The sequence below is a fragment of the Leptopilina boulardi genome, unplaced genomic scaffold (assembly GCF_019393585.1).
Source record: "Leptopilina boulardi isolate dan_hultmark-lab unplaced genomic scaffold, ZJU_Lbou_2.1 LbouV2_266, whole genome shotgun sequence".
NCBI classification, from domain to species: domain Eukaryota; kingdom Metazoa; phylum Arthropoda; class Insecta; order Hymenoptera; family Figitidae; genus Leptopilina; species Leptopilina boulardi.
This window is the reverse complement of record NW_026137825.1, coordinates 3717578-3736160: the sequence shown is the minus strand read 5'-3', so window position 1 is coordinate 3736160 and position 18583 is coordinate 3717578. Positions and strand designations below refer to the sequence as shown.

Sequence of the window (18583 nt, the reverse complement as noted above, 5' to 3'; positions counted from 1 at the left end):
TTTCTACCTTTTTTGAAAAAAAAAAAAATTTTTTTTACTAATAGAATCACTAGGTGAAAATTCATTCTACACTGATCTATAGATTGATTATAAATTGATCTTGACCTGGATTATAAAATCCTAATTTGAAATAACGTGCCAGTTTTTATAAATTAGTGGAACATAAATTTTTCTTAAAACATTCTTTTTAAATAATTAAAAAAAAAACAAATTTTAGATTTCTAGTAAACAAAAAATATAAATTTAAATCTATAATAAAATAAATAGAGATAAAAATTAATTTTTATCAAAAGAAAAAATTATTTCTTTTATAGTATATAATAATAATGAGGCCAATGGATGTTTTCTATCAGATTGCGCCTGCGAAATGAAAACCAATATTGCGCAGTGGTCAGTCTAAAAGTCTGACCAATATTTCTCGCAAATTCTAAATAAATATTATAAAAATTTATTTACAAAGTTGATGAAAAAATAATTAATTTCCAAACAAGCGAAAAAAAAAATGTAAATTTTAATAAATATTGAAATAATAAATTACAGTATTTTCGCTTGATTTTGAAAAAAAAAATCTAACAAAAAATAATAAATTTATAATGTTAATTTAATACTGTATATAATTATAAATAATGTGTGTGAATATAAAAAAAAATTTTGAAAATTATTTTTAAAATTTCAATTATTTCGGTAAGTTATTTTCTAATTTAGTATTTTATTATTTATTTTCATGTTTTTCGTTAAAAATTACAAACATTTAAATAATATAAATTATAATTTCATTATATTTTAATCTTTAAATATTAAAATAATAATATAAATAATATTTTTTTTTTCTTTGTAATATTGTTGTTGTAAAATAATTTAATATTTCCCTTAAATAATACAAATTTTCCGTTAAAATAATGTATTAGAAAAAAATCAAATTGGGCAATAATAATTCTTCCTAATATTTAACTATAAAAAGAAGAAAGTCAGAGAAAAGGGGGAGGGAAGATCGAATCGGCGGGAAAAAGAATGAAAAATTTAGAAACATAATTATTCAATAATTTAATAATTATTTAGTAATAAATTCACAATTATTCAACAAAAATAGAATTCAAAAATAATAAAGATCCATTTTTCAATGTAATATATTGAACTTTATTTAAAAAAAAAAGAATGTTTGCAATTTTCCTGTTTTAAAAATAATTTGAGAAAGTCATAATGAATAAAATTAAAATATTTCGATATATTTTTCGGTGATTATGCAAGATCACATATTATCATCTCTTAGAGTTGAACATGTGTCCGATAACTTTCACTTTTTTTTTTAAATTGCAATCACTTGGACAGTGTATAAAAAATATTTTCAATATTTCAAAAATTGTAGTGCGCGCGCGAAAAGACTAAAAAAAAAACAAACAAACAAAGCTTATATTAAATAATAATTAATGATATTCTAAAAAAAGGTATAATAATAAAATCATTATGAATGGCAATCCAAGTTTCGATGGTTTTGATATTGAAAAAATTGCAAGCGCCTCAAATTTATCATCATCTGTAAATCAACAAAGTCAAGGTGTTGCGGCACTATTAGTGATGTTGGCTGTTTTATTATTTATTTTTGCCTATTGTTGTTGGGGTGCACCATTTTGTCGTAATCTTTGTAAAAAATATTGTTGCTGTCAATTGGAGGATCCCGATACAGTTGATGTTAGTCAATATAGTGTGAGCAATAATGATGAACGATCACGAATTGTTGCAACGCCAACAATTATACTTTTGCCACATGGAAGAATGCTTGTTGTTGATAGTAATGTTTTTAATCAATTTCAAGCTGACAATACAGGTAAGTTAAATTACATAAATGACGAGAAATTAATTTTTAATAATTTAATTTCATTTATTTTAATTATTTAATTATAATTATTAATTTTAATTATTTAATTATAATTATTAATTTTAATTATAATTATTTTAATTAATATTTATTTTAATTTAAATAATTTTATAGTAATTAATTAAATTACTGTGTATTAATAATATTTTTATGTATAGGATTGGATTTAGTTGAATTAAGCGAACATGCTATTCAAAATCAAATGATGATGATGAATAACAATAATCCAAGAATTATAAATCGTCATCAATTGCAAAGTAGTCATGGAAGTATTTTAACAACAGATGAATCGCCAAGTAAAGATAGTTCAGACAATAGATTTCCACCACCGACTTATGAAAGTATTTATGGTGAAAAAGAAGATGGATCTGTTCCTCCTTCATATTCCGATATTCTACTTCATAGGTAAATTATTTAATTTTTTTTTTTTTAAACTATTTCATTATTTATAAATTAATTTATTTTTTTTTAGATTTGCCACCTTGCCTTATGATATAAATGTCATTGAAAATTACAATGAAAGTAAAGAAGAACTTGAAATGCAATCATTGGAAAGTGAAAGCTGTCATCATATTATACAAAATCCAATAAATAATTTCTATTCAATGGCTAATAATTATTCAAGTCAAAGTATTGCTTGCGCAACAAGAAATTCGCCAAATTTCGATGGATATTTTTTAAATAGTCAATTGTCACATAATAATTATCAAGAAAATAGTTATAGTAGTTTAAATATTAATAATATTACATTAAATTCAATGGAAGAATTAGAAAATACAACAACAAATAATGAAGAAAACAATTTTCAAAATAGAGTCGAAAATACAAGAAATATTGCACGAGATAATCATGAATCGAATTTTAATTTAGAATTTCAAAATTCAGATAATAATATCGACTCAACAATTGATTCTGAAGAGTCAAGGGATTTTCAACTATTACCTGATATTCGAGAAAGTCGAGTTTAAGTATTATGTAAATAAATAATAGATTTCGGAAAAAAAAAAAACAATTTAAAATATTAATAGGCAATTTTCCTTTTTTCAAGTTTCAAAAAAAAGGTCTCATTCCGTCCATCTAACACAAGGGGGCCTTAACAAAAAAAAATTATTTGGCAAAAATTCTAAAAAAAGATTAAAAAATGTATTTACCTTTAGCTTTTTTTTTTAGCTAAATATTATAAACAAAATAAAATTGTTTATAAATTTTTATTCTTAATGAATGTATAAAAAAACAATAATAAAATATTTCTTTTTCTTATTTTTGTAAATTTACTCGTCACTATCGCTGTTTCCTTTAATTGGTGTCTTTTTATCCCAATCCTTTAATGATGCTCCCATTACAAAATCATCCCTTAAGACTTTCCAAACATTTTTTTCCTACAAAGAAAAAAAAGAGACAAAATTTATATATTCTTCATTGTGTAGTTATTACAAAGTTTTATCATCCCCCCCCCCTATTTTTTACTAAATAGGGGGAAAAATTGATAATATAAAGTAATAAAAAGAGAAATTAGAGGAAAAAAGAAAGGGAACAAACCGATGTTTCATTTTTCTCTGCCGATTCATTTGCACATTTATCAACTTGTATACTTTTAGTTCCACCCATAAGTACATCGAGAAATGCTTTTTTATCAATGTCCTTTAAAACTTTTTCACGTTTCCTCTCCAATGGTCCTGCTTTAACTAATTTTTTATCAATATCAACTTGTTGCTGTTTCACTGCATTAAATAATTGTAAAACACCTCTGAAAGTTGAATAATAATTTTATAAATAAAAATAAAAATAATTATATATATTCTTTTCATTATATTTGTCGTATAGATTTAGTTTTAGAAAATAATAAAATTTTTACCACCAAAATCAAAACAATAAATATAAAATTATAAAAAAAACAAAATTAAAACACTAAATTATTTATAGAAAAAAATTTTTTTTTTACTTGGTTGCAATTTTTTGTAGTATCCTTTCTCTTTCACGATCCAAAATTGATGGTTTTATTCTAATTCCTGATTTTAATGTTTTTTTGATACGTTTCTTTTCGTCGGTTTCTTTTTCAGTTTCCTTAACAATTGGTGTTTCATTTGCATTATCAATTTCAAAGGAAATTTTCTCTTTTGTTTCTTTTAATTCATTATTACAATGTTTCTTTGCTTTTGACAGTACAATAGATTTTTTTCTCTTTGGTTTTTTATTACTTAAAACTTTTCGCATCGCATCTGCCCAACCAGGATTTTGTTTACTTTTATCATTTTTATCTTCTAATTCTTCTTCTTCTTCTTCTTCTTCTTCTTTTGATGTTAATTTATCATTTTCCGTCTCACTTTCCATTTCATTCTCACTATGTCTAGATTCACTATCGGTTCCTGATTCATTTTCACTTATTTCGTCTAGAAAATTTATTAATTTCAGTATTATTAAATTTATTTACTATTAATTTATTTTTAATTGTTTTTAATTATTAATATTAATTAATTATTTGATTTTAATTTAATAAACGTATTTTTGAGTAATGAAAACGAAAAGTACAAAAACATAACCTCAAAAACATTTTTTTTTTTCAATATTCTAATTGAATTTTATCATTAGGATAATTAAATAATTGTAAAAAGAAGAAGATATTAGTTGTAATTTTATAGAAAATGTGTAAATAAATAAAGTTTTTCAAGTAACGAATTTACACGTGCTTCTTGGAAACAATCCGTAGTAGTATGTCGTATTTTTTTAAGTAAATACATATTTATGAAATTGAATTATATTATATTGAATTTGAATATAATTATAATATTATATTATAGTATATTAAAATATATTTTTCAAATAATAATAAAAATAGTTTTTTTTTATAAATATTTAAAAATTCCAAATACTTACTTAAACGATTCTCAGTAGACATCTCGATAATCATTTTTCTGGAAAAATTTAATATTTTCTTTTTGTCGTTACTCACAGACACGGCTTATGAGTATTTAATTAAACAAATTTAATTCTCTTAAAAACAAATTGGAAAAAACGATTAAAATACGCACCCGGGTGGAAAAAATATATAAATAATAAATTAGGTTATGGTTGTTTTTTTTGTAGTCCTCACGAAGTAAGAATAAGGAGTCTTCACTCCATGCGTGGATTGAAGGAAAAATGTTCCCAAATCTGGTACAAGCATTCCGGAAAATTAGAATAGTCGGAGGTGGCGTTCGTAACGGGAAAAACCTTAAACTATTGATTTCCCTAATTAAAGTCGTCTGCTATTTTTGAAAAGTATATTATAAAATCACATAATTTCATATTTTTGAAAAATTAAGTAATTGAATAAATAGTAAATGTTAAATATGAAATAATATTTGTATTTAAAAAGTCATTTACAAATTAATTAATTTTATTAATTTTAATAAAGTTCTTTAAAAATTCACTAACTTTAAACTTTTTTTTAATACACATTCTTTAACAATCAACTATTGTTTTTTTTGTTTTTACAGTAATCTGTATCTATTTAATTGTAAAAAAGTTTCCATTAAAAATCTATTAAAATTGAATTAATTCAATATAAGAATCTTTCGAATATATGACTTTTCCGAATATCAATTATTTTTAAAATTATTAAAATTCTTTATAAAAGCAAATGTAATAAAAATGTTTTTAATCATATTTAAATAAAATTCAATAATTTAAAACATTTTAAAAACTCTTCAAATTGTCATAAATCACACCTGTTTACAGTGAAATTGCCAATCGTACGAAATATTTTTTTTATTAATAGGTGTTTTTTAAGTAAGAAAAACATATTTTTGGATATTTTTTTCCTTCGTGCAATTTTGCTGAATCTAAAAAAACACATTTTCGAGGTGTGACGTTACTTAAATTCACCTGTAGGAAAATTAGTTTGTCCAAAAAAAATAATATACCATTGGAAAGGTATTATTAAACTACCTTTCGAAATTTCGTCGTACTGTAAAAACAATAATTGATTGTTAAAGAATGTGTATTAAAAAGAAGTTTAAAGTTAGTGAATTTTTAAAGAACTTCATTAAAAATAATAAAATTAATTAATTTGTAAATGACTTTTTAAATACAAATAATATTTCATATTTAACATTTACTATTTATTCAATTACATAATTTTTCAAAAATATGAAATTATGTGATTTTATAATATACTTTTCAAAATAAATAGCAGACGACTTTCATTAGGGAAATCAATAGTTTAAGGTTTTTCCCGTTACGAACGCCACCTCCGACTATTCTAATTTTCCGGAATGCTTGTACCATAGTTGGGGACATTTTTCCTTCAAAGTGAAGACTCCTTATTCTTACTTCGTGGTAGTCCTATATAAGGGTTGGGAATGCGGTTTTCCACTTGCGTATATTACGGTAAAAAATAGCAATTATAGGTAATAAAAAACATGATTGATGTAAATGTACCTTAAGGGTAAGGGAATTTTCTTTGCAAACAAATTGGAAAATACCAAATGTACAATGGAGATTGAAAATTTCTACAAACATGTATAATAACAAAATACTAATAATTATTTAACCTTGACACAATTGGAACTTATGGGTTCCTTTATAGATTTAAATAAGTGCCAGATATGAATAATTATTACAATTCGCGAAAGCCATAAAATATAGAAGAAAAAAAAAAAAAAAAAGATGAGCAATTATGTTGGTGATATTGTAATATGGTATGTTTTTTTCGATTTTTCGTATTATATTTTTATTATAGTTTTTTAGTAAGTTTATAAATGTTTCTAATTTTTCTATTAATTTTATAAAAGGCAATTTTTTTTATTCTATTTTTAATTAAAATTTAAAATAATCAAAATTTAAAAATAATAATTTTCTATTATTGTTTAATAATAAATAATTTCATATTAAATAATAAAGAATTATTTTCAGCATTCTGATACTTCTCTCAGTAAGTTTAATTTATGGATCAACACAAGTAGTCAAATTGTTCTTAGGAACTGGAGAGGAAATTCTCAGCTCATCTTCAAATTATAATTGGATAATTCGTCTTACTTTAAATATATTAGGTTATTGCACAGTATTATTGCCGGGATTTCTTATTCATAAATATGTTAATCACACCAAGTATCTTCAAAGAGAAGGTAATTTAAGGTTATAATTAGTAAATTAATTTTATTTTAACCAAAAAAAAAAAAAAAAATACGATTTAAATTTAAAAATAGTATTAAATTTGCTTTTTCTTTGAAATTTATAGGTAAAAGATGTTTACCAAAATTGTTGCATTCTTGTTTTATTGGTACTGGTCAGTCCGGTGGTCTTTTAGACTCAACGCATTTTACATCGTCAACATATAATAATTCTCATCAACAAACATTTATTCAAGAAATTTTATTACTTTTATATTGTTTTTTGGGACTTCAATTTAGTTATTTGACATGGGGATATTTACAAGAGAAAATCATGACACAAGTAAATACAAAAATATTTATTTAAATTTAATGAAAACTTTGAAATTTTGAATTTAATATTTTAATTTAATAATTGCAATTATTTCATTTTTCCAGGAGTATATAGATGATTATGGCAATAAAAGTCATTTTCGAGATTCACAATTTTTAGTTTTTGTCAATAGAATATTGGCATTTTTAATGTCGGGTCTTTATTTAATGGCTCAAAGACAACCACATCATACAACGCCATTATATAAATATGTATTTTGTTCTTTATCAAATGTTTTAAGTAGTTGGTGTCAATATGAAGCTCTTAAATTCGTCAGTTTTCCATCTCAGGTTAGTGAATTATATTTTAATTAAATTGCTTAAATGCTATTGCAGGCTTCACATTTGTTTCCTATGTTTTTTAAAAGTCCCTCTTTTTCCCCTATTTATTCCTAAAAGTACCTAATTTTTATCAAATTCTTTAAAAATATTTAAAACAATTTTTTAATTTAAAATTCTCTAAAAGTAAATTATTTAAAATTTTGTTAATAATTTTCATTGATTCTAATTTCAAAAAATTTTTTCAATATTTTTTAAAAATTAAATTATTCAAAACTTTTTTTAATTCAAAATTCTCTAAAATTCAATTATTGTTTAAAATTTTGTTAATAATTTTCATTAAATCAAATTATCAAAAATTTCAACCAAAGAACTCAAAAAAATTATATTAACTTTAATCAAGTTCTTCGAAAACTGAATTATTGGAATTATTATTTCAAATTTAAAAATTCTCTAAAGTTCAATTATTGTTTGAAACTTAGAAAAAAAAACCTCCTGCAAATTCAAATTTAAATAAATTAATTAATTTTGTAAATTCTGTAATTTTCGAAAATTTTAATTAAAAATCACATGAAATTCAATTATTTCTAAAATTTGTTTCTAAAATTTTTTAGTAAATTAATTATTTCAAATTTTATCAATTTTTTTCAATAATTGAATTATTTAAAACATTTTTCAATTTAAAATTCTCTAAAATTCAATTATTGTACATAATTTTGTTAATTATTTTCATTAACTTTAAATTACAATAATTTCAATGAATAATCTTGAAAAATTAAATTATTACTAAAAAATTTTAATTTGAAATTTTTCAAAATTTAATTATTTTTAAACATTTTATCAAAAATTCTTTGTTATATTTATTATTTCTTTTAGCTTTAATCAAGGTCTTCGAAAATTGAATTATTTAAATTATTTAAATCGTAAATTTCGTAAATTCTGTAAGTTACGAAAATTTTAATTAATAATCTCATGAAATTCAATTATTTCTAAAATTTGTTTCTAAAATTTTTTCGTAAATTAATTATTTCAAATTTTATCAATTTTTTTTCAATAATTAAATTATTTAAAACATTTTTCAATTTAAAATTCTCTAAAATTCAATTATTGTAAAAAATTTTGTTAATTATTTTCATTAACTTTAAATTACAATAATTTCAATGAAAAATCATGAAAAATTAAATTATTACTAAAAAATTTTAATTGGAAATTTTTCAAAATTTTATTATTTTTAAACATTATATTAAAAATTCTTTGTTTTATTTATTATTTCTTTTAGCTTTAATCAAGGTATTCGAAATTTGAATTATTTAAATTATTTAAATCGTTTCAATTTCAAAATTGTACAAAATTCAATTATTATCTGCAGCTTGTTGAAAAAAAAAACCTTCTGCAATTCAAATTTACGAAAATTTCAATTAAAAATCTCATAAAAATCAATTTTTTCCAAATTTTTTTTTTTTAATTCTTTGGAAAATTAATGATTTCAAAAAATTTTTTCAATATTTTTTAATAATTAAATTATTTAAAACATTTTTTAATTCAAAATTCTCTAAAATTCAATTATTGTTAAAAATTTTGTTAGTAATTTTCATTAAATCAAATTTACAATAATTTCAATTATTTTTAACTTAAATTTTTTTTTCAATTATTTATTTCTAAAAATTAATCCACTTTTTCAAAAAGTCAATTATTTAAAACATTTAATTAAAATTTTTCTAAAATTCCATTACTATTTAAAATATTTGTCGGAATTCTAAATACGAATAATTTTTATAATTTTCTTTAAATCAAATTTACAATAATTTCAATTATTTTTAACTTAAATTTTTTTTCAATTATTTATTTCTAAAAATTATTCCACTTTTTCAAAAAGTCAATTATTTAAAACAATTAAAATTTTTCTAAAATTCTATTACTATTTAAAATATTTGTCGGAATTCTGAATTCGAATAATTTTTATAATTTTCTTTAATAAAAAGTAACTAAATAATTATTTCAAAAATTTGTCCTTGAAATATTAAAAATTTGTCTCCTATTTTAAAATGTATTCTAAATAAAAATTCTTGAAAATATTTCTAAAAAAACATTTTTATTAAGAAATAAATTTCATTTACAGTTCTCTATTTCCTGTAAAATATTTTTTAGAATTACTCTAAAGCCTGTAAATGCTATTAAAAAAAATATATATATATAATGAAAAAAAGTTTTAAAAAAAACCCTCCATTTTTAGGTTTTGGCAAAAGCTTCAAAAATTATACCCGTCATGATAATGGGTAAAATTATTTCACGTAATTCATACGATTATTATGAATACGTGACTGCATTTTTTATTTCAATTGGCATGACAATGTTCATGTTAGGAAGTACTGATCCAAAAACAGGTAAGAAATTCCTATCAAAAAATAAATTAAAATTAAAAGTTTTATAATTTTGAAATTAATAATGTTGATTTTGTGTTATGTATGAAAAAAAAGGCAGAAAATTATAATTAATTTTTTTCGAAACAGTTTTGATTGACTATTTTTTTTTTTTTTTTGCAGATGAAGTAACGACATTTTTTGGTGTTTTACTTCTTGTTGGTTACATGATTCTTGACAGTTTCACAAGTAATTGGCAAAATGCATTATTCAATGAATATGGAATGACAAGTGTACAAATGATGTGTGCAGTTAATATGTTTTCATGTCTTTTAACATCAACATCACTTATTCAACAATCGACTTTAACTTATTCTTTAACATTTATGACCAAGGCAAATATTTAATGAATATTTATTTTAATATTTAATTTATAACATGAAAAAAAATTTAATTTTACATTTTTATAATGGGATTTTTTTTTGATTTTAGCATCCACGATTCATTGTCGATTGTTTATTAATTTCAATTTGCTCAGCTAGTGGACAATTGTATATTTATTATACAATTTCAAAATTCGGTGCTGTTACATTTGTCATTATTATGACAATAAGACAGGTAAAACTAATTATTATTAATTACTATTAATTATTTAATTATTTAATTATATAATCAAAATTATCAATATTTTTCTAGAGTTTAGCAATCCTGATTTCATGTTTAGTCTATCATCATCCAATCACAAGTTTAGGGATTTTTGGAATAATCATTGTTTTCTTCTCTGTTTTTCTTCGTATTTATTGCAAGAGTCGATTACGATTTATCAAAAAGCAAAAAGCAGAAGTGAGTAGTCTAAGATGTTAAATTATAAATTTTATTTTTATTTATAATTTTATTTATTTGAAATTGTTTTCTATTTGTCTTCCTTATCACGAGGGTTTTCTTTATAGTATATAATAGAAATGATTTTAGAAAGCTTAAAAAAGTTTTATGATTTTTTTCCAATAGCATTTTTTTAATTAAAAGAAAAATTTTTAAATATTTTAATATTTGAAAAAAACTTGAACCTTTTTTTAATATCTACTTTACAGAATTATTTTTTTTTACTTCACAAGGGCATTAATATTTTTATTTGTTACTAAAACTACTTTTTACAATTAAAAAATTATAAAATTTCAAAATGGTTTATTTTTTAATTATATATGAAAATTTGCGATTTTAATTACTTTTTTGTTGCGTTTATTAAATATAAGTACAAAATAGTATAAAAATACAATTATATTTTGCGATTACATGATTATTTATTTCGTCTTAAAAAGTGTAATATTATTCGTAGAAAAATTGCAAAAGCTGAATATAATAGTTATATTAAACAGTATATTTTAAAGTATAATATATATATATATATTTGTTATATTTTCAAGCATTTTTTCCATAAATAAAAGAACTAAAAAATAATTTTAAATTTCATAAATTAGTTTTCTTTTAAATACTATAATTTTTAAAGCAGCAAGCGAATTATTTTTGGAAATTTAAATACTAAGGCACTTGGGCTTAAAAAAAAAAAAATTATGATTAGAAAATCATTCATTGTTTTTTAATGCACAACAATTATTAATAAGTCGCTTAAAAGTTATTTTAAGTACAAAAAACGAAATGAAAATTTTTTTTCATTATAGTTAAAACTAAAAAAAAAGCTTTCTCTTTTGTATATTTATGTAGGTATAAAAAATTACATAATTATTTAGAAAATGAAATAAATGAATTTTAATTATAACTTTGTATACACGTTTTATAAATATAAAAATTGTTAATTATTTTATAGGAAAAATTAAAAAGTATTTCTATATTATACCATAGAAAATAGACTTTACCCTTTTTACTTCATAAAAAAAAAAAAAAAAAATAGTTGCAACTGTCGAATGGAAGACACCATTGAGCGGTTTAACTCATTAATTTACATTTGAAAATGAAAAAAATTATTTTTAAATGTCAAATTATTGTATAATTTGAAAATATATAAAATAAAAAGTTAGAATAAAAATTCTAGTTATGCAAAAATTTAAGAATAATAATAATAGACAGTTGTAACTTTTATAAATGCAGGTTATACTATATAATAATAACATTTTGATGAAAAATGAAATAATATCTAACTTATTTGTTATTATAAATGTATATTATAGAAAATGTGTTGAATGCATTTTATATATATATATAAAAAAAAAACTATTTTAGACTTAATATGTACATACGTAGACATTACTTATTATGTATATAAGGTATATATTTAAATTTTTAATGACAATTTTAAAAAAAGCGGTCAAATTTTAATTTGAAAATGCAAAATGTAATGCAATGAAGAAAATGAAATTTTTTTTTTATGAAAAATTGCGCTTCCTTTAGAAAAAAAAAAGATTATTAATTTTAAATGAAAAAATGAATGAGACCTACTTATCAGAAGCAGCAGCATTAATTGGCAATGTTTTTAATTCTTTAACAAGAATTCCATTTTGATTAATTTTAAAATAATTTTTTGTCAATTCTGTGCCATTTGATAGAAACAAAATTGCACTACCATTTTGCATTAAATTTATTGTTTGTGTTTGTTTACCAAATAATGTCATTTTACCATCCTTTGTTATATGAAATGCCGATTGACTTTGAAATGGTGAAATTGGAATTCCACATGGTTCAACAATAACTTTTTCCTTTTGATCTAAATTCAAATTAAAGACAGATTTTGCCTCAGAATTATTAACATTATCATTATTATCATCATTATTTAAAAAACATTTTTCACTAAATGCATTTTCATTTATTTGAGATGTTATTTTCATTTCTTTAATATCTTCTGATTCTGAATTATTTTCATAGTCAATTGTTGGCAAAATTTCTTCTCCTTCCTCTTCGTCTTCTTCTATTTCTTTATGCACAAAATCTTCCTCTTCCTCAAGGGGATTTTCTTCTATTTTCAAAATTTTTTGCTCGTAAGGATTTTCACTTTCTTCTTCTTCTTCTTCTTCGTTATCACAAAAAACATTCACAGAAGAATCATTGAAATCATGTGAATTATCTTCATTTTCTATCTGAAAATTTTAATTTCTTGTTATGTAAACTGTATAAAATGAAAAAAAAAAAAAAAAATAGATTTTTCTTACCTGAACTTCATGAATAACATCAATATCTTGCAAAATTTCTTCTTCATATCCCAAAATTTCTTCGCCAACATTTTCTATTTGATTATCGTATTCATTGTAAATTTCTTCATTTTCATTTGTTTCGTATAAAATTTGAGTATTTGTTTTCATAAATTCCAAATCAGTTTCAATAGTACCATCTAAAATAATTGAATTCTCCTCAACTTCATTACAATTATCAATTGGCTGATTAATTCTATCAAATAAATGATGCCTAGAATTAAATGATTCATTTTCATTGTCTTCAGTCTCAAGAAAATCAGTCTTACAAACACGTGATTCAACATTATTATCGATATCGTCTGTAATTTGAAAATTATTTAATTTCTCCTCTTTATTTATAATATGAGCGATATTCTCTGACATCCAAACAGTTCCATCATCATTGCTCGTAAATTGATGATGATGATAATTTTCATTAACATTTTCTTCAATATCACAGTTTGATTCATCATATTCGGGTAAAATTGATTCAGGCGCTGTTATATTCTCATCAATTATTGGAATTTCAATAATTGTTGGCTTTTTCTTACGGCTAGTGCGAACTTTTTGAAAATCTTCCTCAGATAAATGAAGTAATTCACCCGATGTTGTTAAAACTTTACCGTGACGTGTTTTTAAATGACGTTTATATGTATTACGTGTTTTAAATCTGAAAAAGAAATTTTTTTATTAGAGATGAAAAAAGAAATTTTAATATTAATAGGCTTCATAGCGATTCTAAATACATTTTAAAATTGGAGAAAATTTTTTTAAGATTTCAAGGACAAATTTTTGAAATAATTATTTAGTTACTTTTTATTAAAGAAAATTATAAAAATTATTCGTATTCAGAATTCCGGCAAATATTTTAAATAGTAATGGAATTTTAGAAAAATTTTAATTGTTTTAAATAATTGACTTTTTGAAAAAGTGGAATAATTTTTAGAAATAAATAATTCGAAAAAAAAATTTAATTTGAAAATAATTGAAATTATTGTAAATTTGATTTAATGAAAATTATTAACAAAATTTTAAACAATAATTGAATTTTAGAGAATTTTGAATTAAAAAATGTTTTGAATAATTTAATTATTAAAAAATATTGAAAAAATTTTTTGAAATCATTAATTTTCCAAAGAATTAAAAAAAAAAATTTTAGAAATAATTGAATTTTATGAGATTTTTAATTGAAATTTTCGTAAATTTGAATTGCAGAAGGTTTTTTTTTTCAACAAGCTTCAGATAATAATTGAATTTTGTACAATTTTGAAATTGAAATGATTTAAATAATTTAAATAATTCAATTTTCGAAGACCTTGATTAAAGCTAAATGAAATAATAAATATATAACAAAGAATTTTTGATAAAATGTTTAAAAATAATTAAATTTTTCAAAATTTCCAATTAAAATTTTTTAGTAATAATTCAATTTTTCAAAATTTTTCATTGAAATTATTGTAATTTAAAGTTAATGAAAATAATTAACAAAATTTTTTACAATAATTGAATTTTAGAGAATTTTAAATTGAAAAATGTTTTAAATAATTTAATTATTGAAAAAAAATTGATAAAATTTGAAATAATTAATTTAAGAAAAAATTTTAGAAACAAATTTTAGAAATAATTGAATTTCATGAGATTATTAATTAAAATTTTCGTAAATTACAGAGTTTACAAAATTAATTAATTTATTTAAATTTTTAATATGCAGAAGGTTTTTTTTTCTAATCTTCAAACAATAATTGAACTTTAAAGAATTTTTAAATTTGAAAAAATAATTCCAATAATTCAGTTTTCGAAGAACTTGATTAAAATTAATAGAATTTTTTTGAGTTCTTTTGTTGAAATTTTTGATAATTTTATTTAATGAAAATTATTAATAAAATTTTAAACAATAATTGAATTTTAGAGAATTTTGAATTAAAAAATGTTTTGAATAATTTAATTATCAAAAAATATTGAAAAAATTTTTTGAAATTATTAATTTTCCAAAGAATTAAAAAGAAAATTTTTAGAAATAATTAAATTTTATGAGATTTTTAATTGAAATTTTCGTAAATTTGAATTGCAGAAGGTTTTTTTTTTTCAACATGCTTCAGATAATAATTGAATATTGTACAATTTTGAAATTGAAATGATTTAAATAATTTAAATAATTCAATTTTCGAATACCTTGATTAAAGATAAAAGAAATAATAAATATAACAAAGAATTTTTGATAAAATGTTTAAAAATAATTAAATTTTGAAAATTTTTTTAGTAATAATTTAATTTTTCAAATTTTTTAATTGAAATAATTGTAATTTAAAGTTAATGAAAATAATTAACAAAATTTTTTACAATAATTGAATTTTCGTGAATTTTAAATTGAAAAATGTTTTAAATAATTTAATTATTGAAAAAAAAAATTGATAAAATTTGAAATAATTAATTTACCAAAAAATATTAGAAACAAATTTTAGAAATAATTTAATTTCATGAGTTTTTTAATTAAAATTTTCGTAAATTACATAATTTACGAAATTTATTTAATTTATTTAAATTTTGGTAGAAAATGAATATATTTTAAAAAAGTATTCTCATAAAAATCAAAGATTTATACTAATTTTTTTTTTTTTTGTGAAAAATAGAAGAAATTTAGGGATAACTTTTTCAAATAGGGTATTTTTAGGAACAAATAGGAGAAAAAGGAGACGACTATGAAATCTGTTATGAAAATAATTTTCCCATACCTCTGAGGACAATCTGGACAACCAAATGGTGCTTCGCCAGTATGTCTTCTTCTGTGTTCACGAAAATGTGATGGATGTCGAAATTTTTTTCCACAATCAGCGCACGTGAATCGCGTTTGATTTTGATGTATTAACATGTGATATTTCAAGCTATGTCGTCTTGTAAAAACTGATCGGCAAATTCGACATTCATATGGTTTAATTCCCGCATGACTACGATAATGTGAAACAAGTGTTGTTGGCGCTGTAAATGTTCTCGGTGGATCACAAATGCGACATTGAAGATTATTTCCACTTGGATTGCCCTTCTTTTTAATACGATCCATTAAAAGTAGTGCCATTTCTTTTTCCTCGCGGCTTGTACCAATAAATTTTGCTTTTCCTTTTGGTTTCGCAGGTACAGGACTTTCCATATTTCTTGCATAAACCTCTTCCGTTTGAACTGGTTCTAAAAAAATGAATTAGAAAAATAAAAAAAAAAAGAAAGGAATTAAAAGTATTTTTAAATTAAGAATTTAAACAAACCTGGCAGGTAAATTGGTTCCTGATTTAAATCGTCTCTTTTTTCTGACAAGTAGGGAACTTCTTTCATGTGAACACCGTCGCTTTGCACCACCATTAACATGATCTAAAAATAAAAGCACCAGATGTTACATAATCGAAATAAGAATCAAGATAAATTTAAGATGCACCTAAATACATTTGTTTTTCTTTTTTCATTTAATGTCAATAAATTATTTTTGTTAATAAAATTCGACAAAATAAATAAACATAAATTTTTATTATTATTATTATTAAAGAAAATATTTCTAAAAAAGTATTTTTCATTTTAAATTAAAAAAAATTTTTACATTTTCATTGCCAGTTTTAGGAACAATTTCATTACTATCATTTTCAATGTCAGGTAATTCGTTATCTTTCGTTGATTCATAATAACTGTGATCATCCAAAACTTTTGCATCTATTTCATTACTATCATCATTATCATTTTCCGTTAAAACATTCATATCAATACTATTTTCCTCAGTTGGAGATTTTAATTCATTTGTAAGAATTTTTCGTAAATAATTTGTTGGTTTTTCTATTTTTATATCTTTATTTTCTTTATTTAAAATTTCTTGGGGTTTCTTGATTCGTGGCACTTTTGTTTTTTTATTTTGTAATTTTGTTTTCATTTTTTTCCCCGTATTTACTGTAAATGTTGTGTCTGTAAAAAAAAATAATTTTTTTATTTACATGTAAAATAATTTATTACTAAATAAATTAAATATAGTTATTTTTTCTTACAAGTTTCATTATTTGATTTTAAATATTCCAAATGATCTTCCAAATGTGCTTTTATAGACATTCTTGCCTTACTCTCACTGGCAAAACTCGTATATTTTTGTTCACAATCAGGCATTAATGTGCAAACATATGAATATTGCCTTTTTAATTCATCGCTTGTGAATATTGAAAATTGTTTAATCAATTGTGTCATTGGCATTGAAATTAATTGAACGAGAGAATATGTTAAATCCTGATTTTTTCGTTTTAAACATTCTGATTTTATTTTGCTTTTATTCACAACTGACTTTTCACTTTGTTCTTTTTCTGAATGAAGTGTTTGCGATGCGACTTCAGCTAACATATCCAATAAAGCCGCTGGACTATCTCTTCCAACATTTTCTATAATTGAAAATAAAATAAATTTAAAAAAAAAAAATTAATTCACATTGATTTTAAAATATTTCTCAAAAATTAATTAAATAGAAAATATTTCTAAAAGGAAGAAAAATTATTTTTTCTTTACACAAAAAAATAAAAATTTTATTATTAAAAAAATTCTAATTTAGAAGAGATAATTTTTTTTTAAATTCTCGTTTCTTTTATTAAAAAAAAAAAATCCTTGACTTTTTTTTTTACCTTGACCTATAGTAACCCCAATTATTCAAACAATATACAATCGAAAATTAATCACCAATTTAATATTATAATATCATTTCCCCCAAAAAATTGATATTTTTTTTTTTTTTTAATCAAATTAAATTTCTGTCCTGATTGAAAAAGATTAAAAAATTAATTTCTTGTCATCATAATATAATAAAGATGCTTTTATAACGCTCAGGCATCTTGAAAAAATAAAATTTCATATTTTCCTAATAAACAAATAAAAAGTAATCATTTTCAAAATAATCATATATCCTTTAATTGATATTAAATTTAATTAAATTCATTAAATCATATAGATTTCAAGTTTTTGGCAGCGTCAAACTAGCAGACGCCATGAAGACGCACACAAGCAGACGGAATTTCGAAAAAAAAGAGATGTGTTTTGACATTTCGGCAACCTAATGTTTGCGGTTAAACGAAATTAAATTAATAATAGACAAAATATATTTATTACCTCCATCGTAAAAATTTTGAACGCTTTTTAAACCTTTTTTCGAATTCATTTTAACGTTGATATAATAAAAATTCTCTTTATTATATTTATCGTTACACAAAGTGTTTCACTTTCTAACAACATCCATCTTTACTTGATATTTGACAGACCGGAACTGTGGGTATAATGTTGGGCGTATTTTCATGAGACAACAATTTTATTGGCGGCAATATAGAATGTGAGATAGAAAAAAACATGAATATATAACTATCCTTTTTTTCATTGGTAAAAAAACACCTTTATGTTTGATATTTTGTGAAAGCACCT

The 18583-nt window shown here is 21.3% G+C and overlaps 4 protein-coding genes across 4 annotated transcripts; 2 read left to right on the top strand and 2 right to left on the bottom strand.

Annotated features, from left to right (window-relative positions):
* Positions 1-371: 371 nt before the first annotated feature.
* On the top strand, positions 372-3136 carry LOC127281305 (GATA zinc finger domain-containing protein 15-like). Its single transcript, XM_051304953.1, has 4 exons — positions 372-684; positions 1446-1825; positions 2035-2281; positions 2349-3136. Exons 2-4 carry the CDS (start codon positions 1465-1467, stop codon positions 2842-2844), a joined length of 1104 nt encoding a protein of 367 aa, XP_051160910.1. The 5' UTR covers positions 372-684; positions 1446-1464; the 3' UTR covers positions 2845-3136.
* Positions 3071-4992, bottom strand: LOC127281306 (RRP15-like protein). Its single transcript, XM_051304954.1, has 4 exons — positions 4751-4992; positions 3819-4266; positions 3416-3623; positions 3071-3255 (listed from the first exon to the last, which is right to left on the bottom strand). The coding sequence occupies exons 1-4, from the start codon at positions 4782-4784 to the stop codon at positions 3148-3150; spliced, it is 798 nt and encodes a 265-aa protein (XP_051160911.1). The 5' UTR covers positions 4785-4992; the 3' UTR covers positions 3071-3147.
* A 1290-nt stretch (positions 4993-6282) lies between these two features.
* Positions 6283-11256, top strand: LOC127281304 (adenosine 3'-phospho 5'-phosphosulfate transporter 1). Its single transcript, XM_051304952.1, has 8 exons — positions 6283-6555; positions 6770-6981; positions 7095-7309; positions 7405-7629; positions 9851-10001; positions 10161-10372; positions 10470-10595; positions 10674-11256. Exons 1-8 carry the CDS (start codon positions 6524-6526, stop codon positions 10839-10841), a joined length of 1341 nt encoding a protein of 446 aa, XP_051160909.1. The 5' UTR covers positions 6283-6523; the 3' UTR covers positions 10842-11256.
* An 878-nt stretch (positions 11257-12134) lies between these two features.
* LOC127281302 (uncharacterized) lies at positions 12135-18442 on the bottom strand. The gene is made up of 7 exons (XM_051304949.1): positions 18278-18442; positions 17179-17559; positions 16743-17098; positions 16417-16519; positions 15892-16339; positions 13139-13829; positions 12135-13066 (listed from the first exon to the last, which is right to left on the bottom strand). Exons 1-7 carry the CDS (start codon positions 18324-18326, stop codon positions 12428-12430), a joined length of 2667 nt encoding a protein of 888 aa, XP_051160906.1. The 5' UTR covers positions 18327-18442; the 3' UTR covers positions 12135-12427.
* Between the last annotated feature and the right edge of the window lie 141 nt (positions 18443-18583).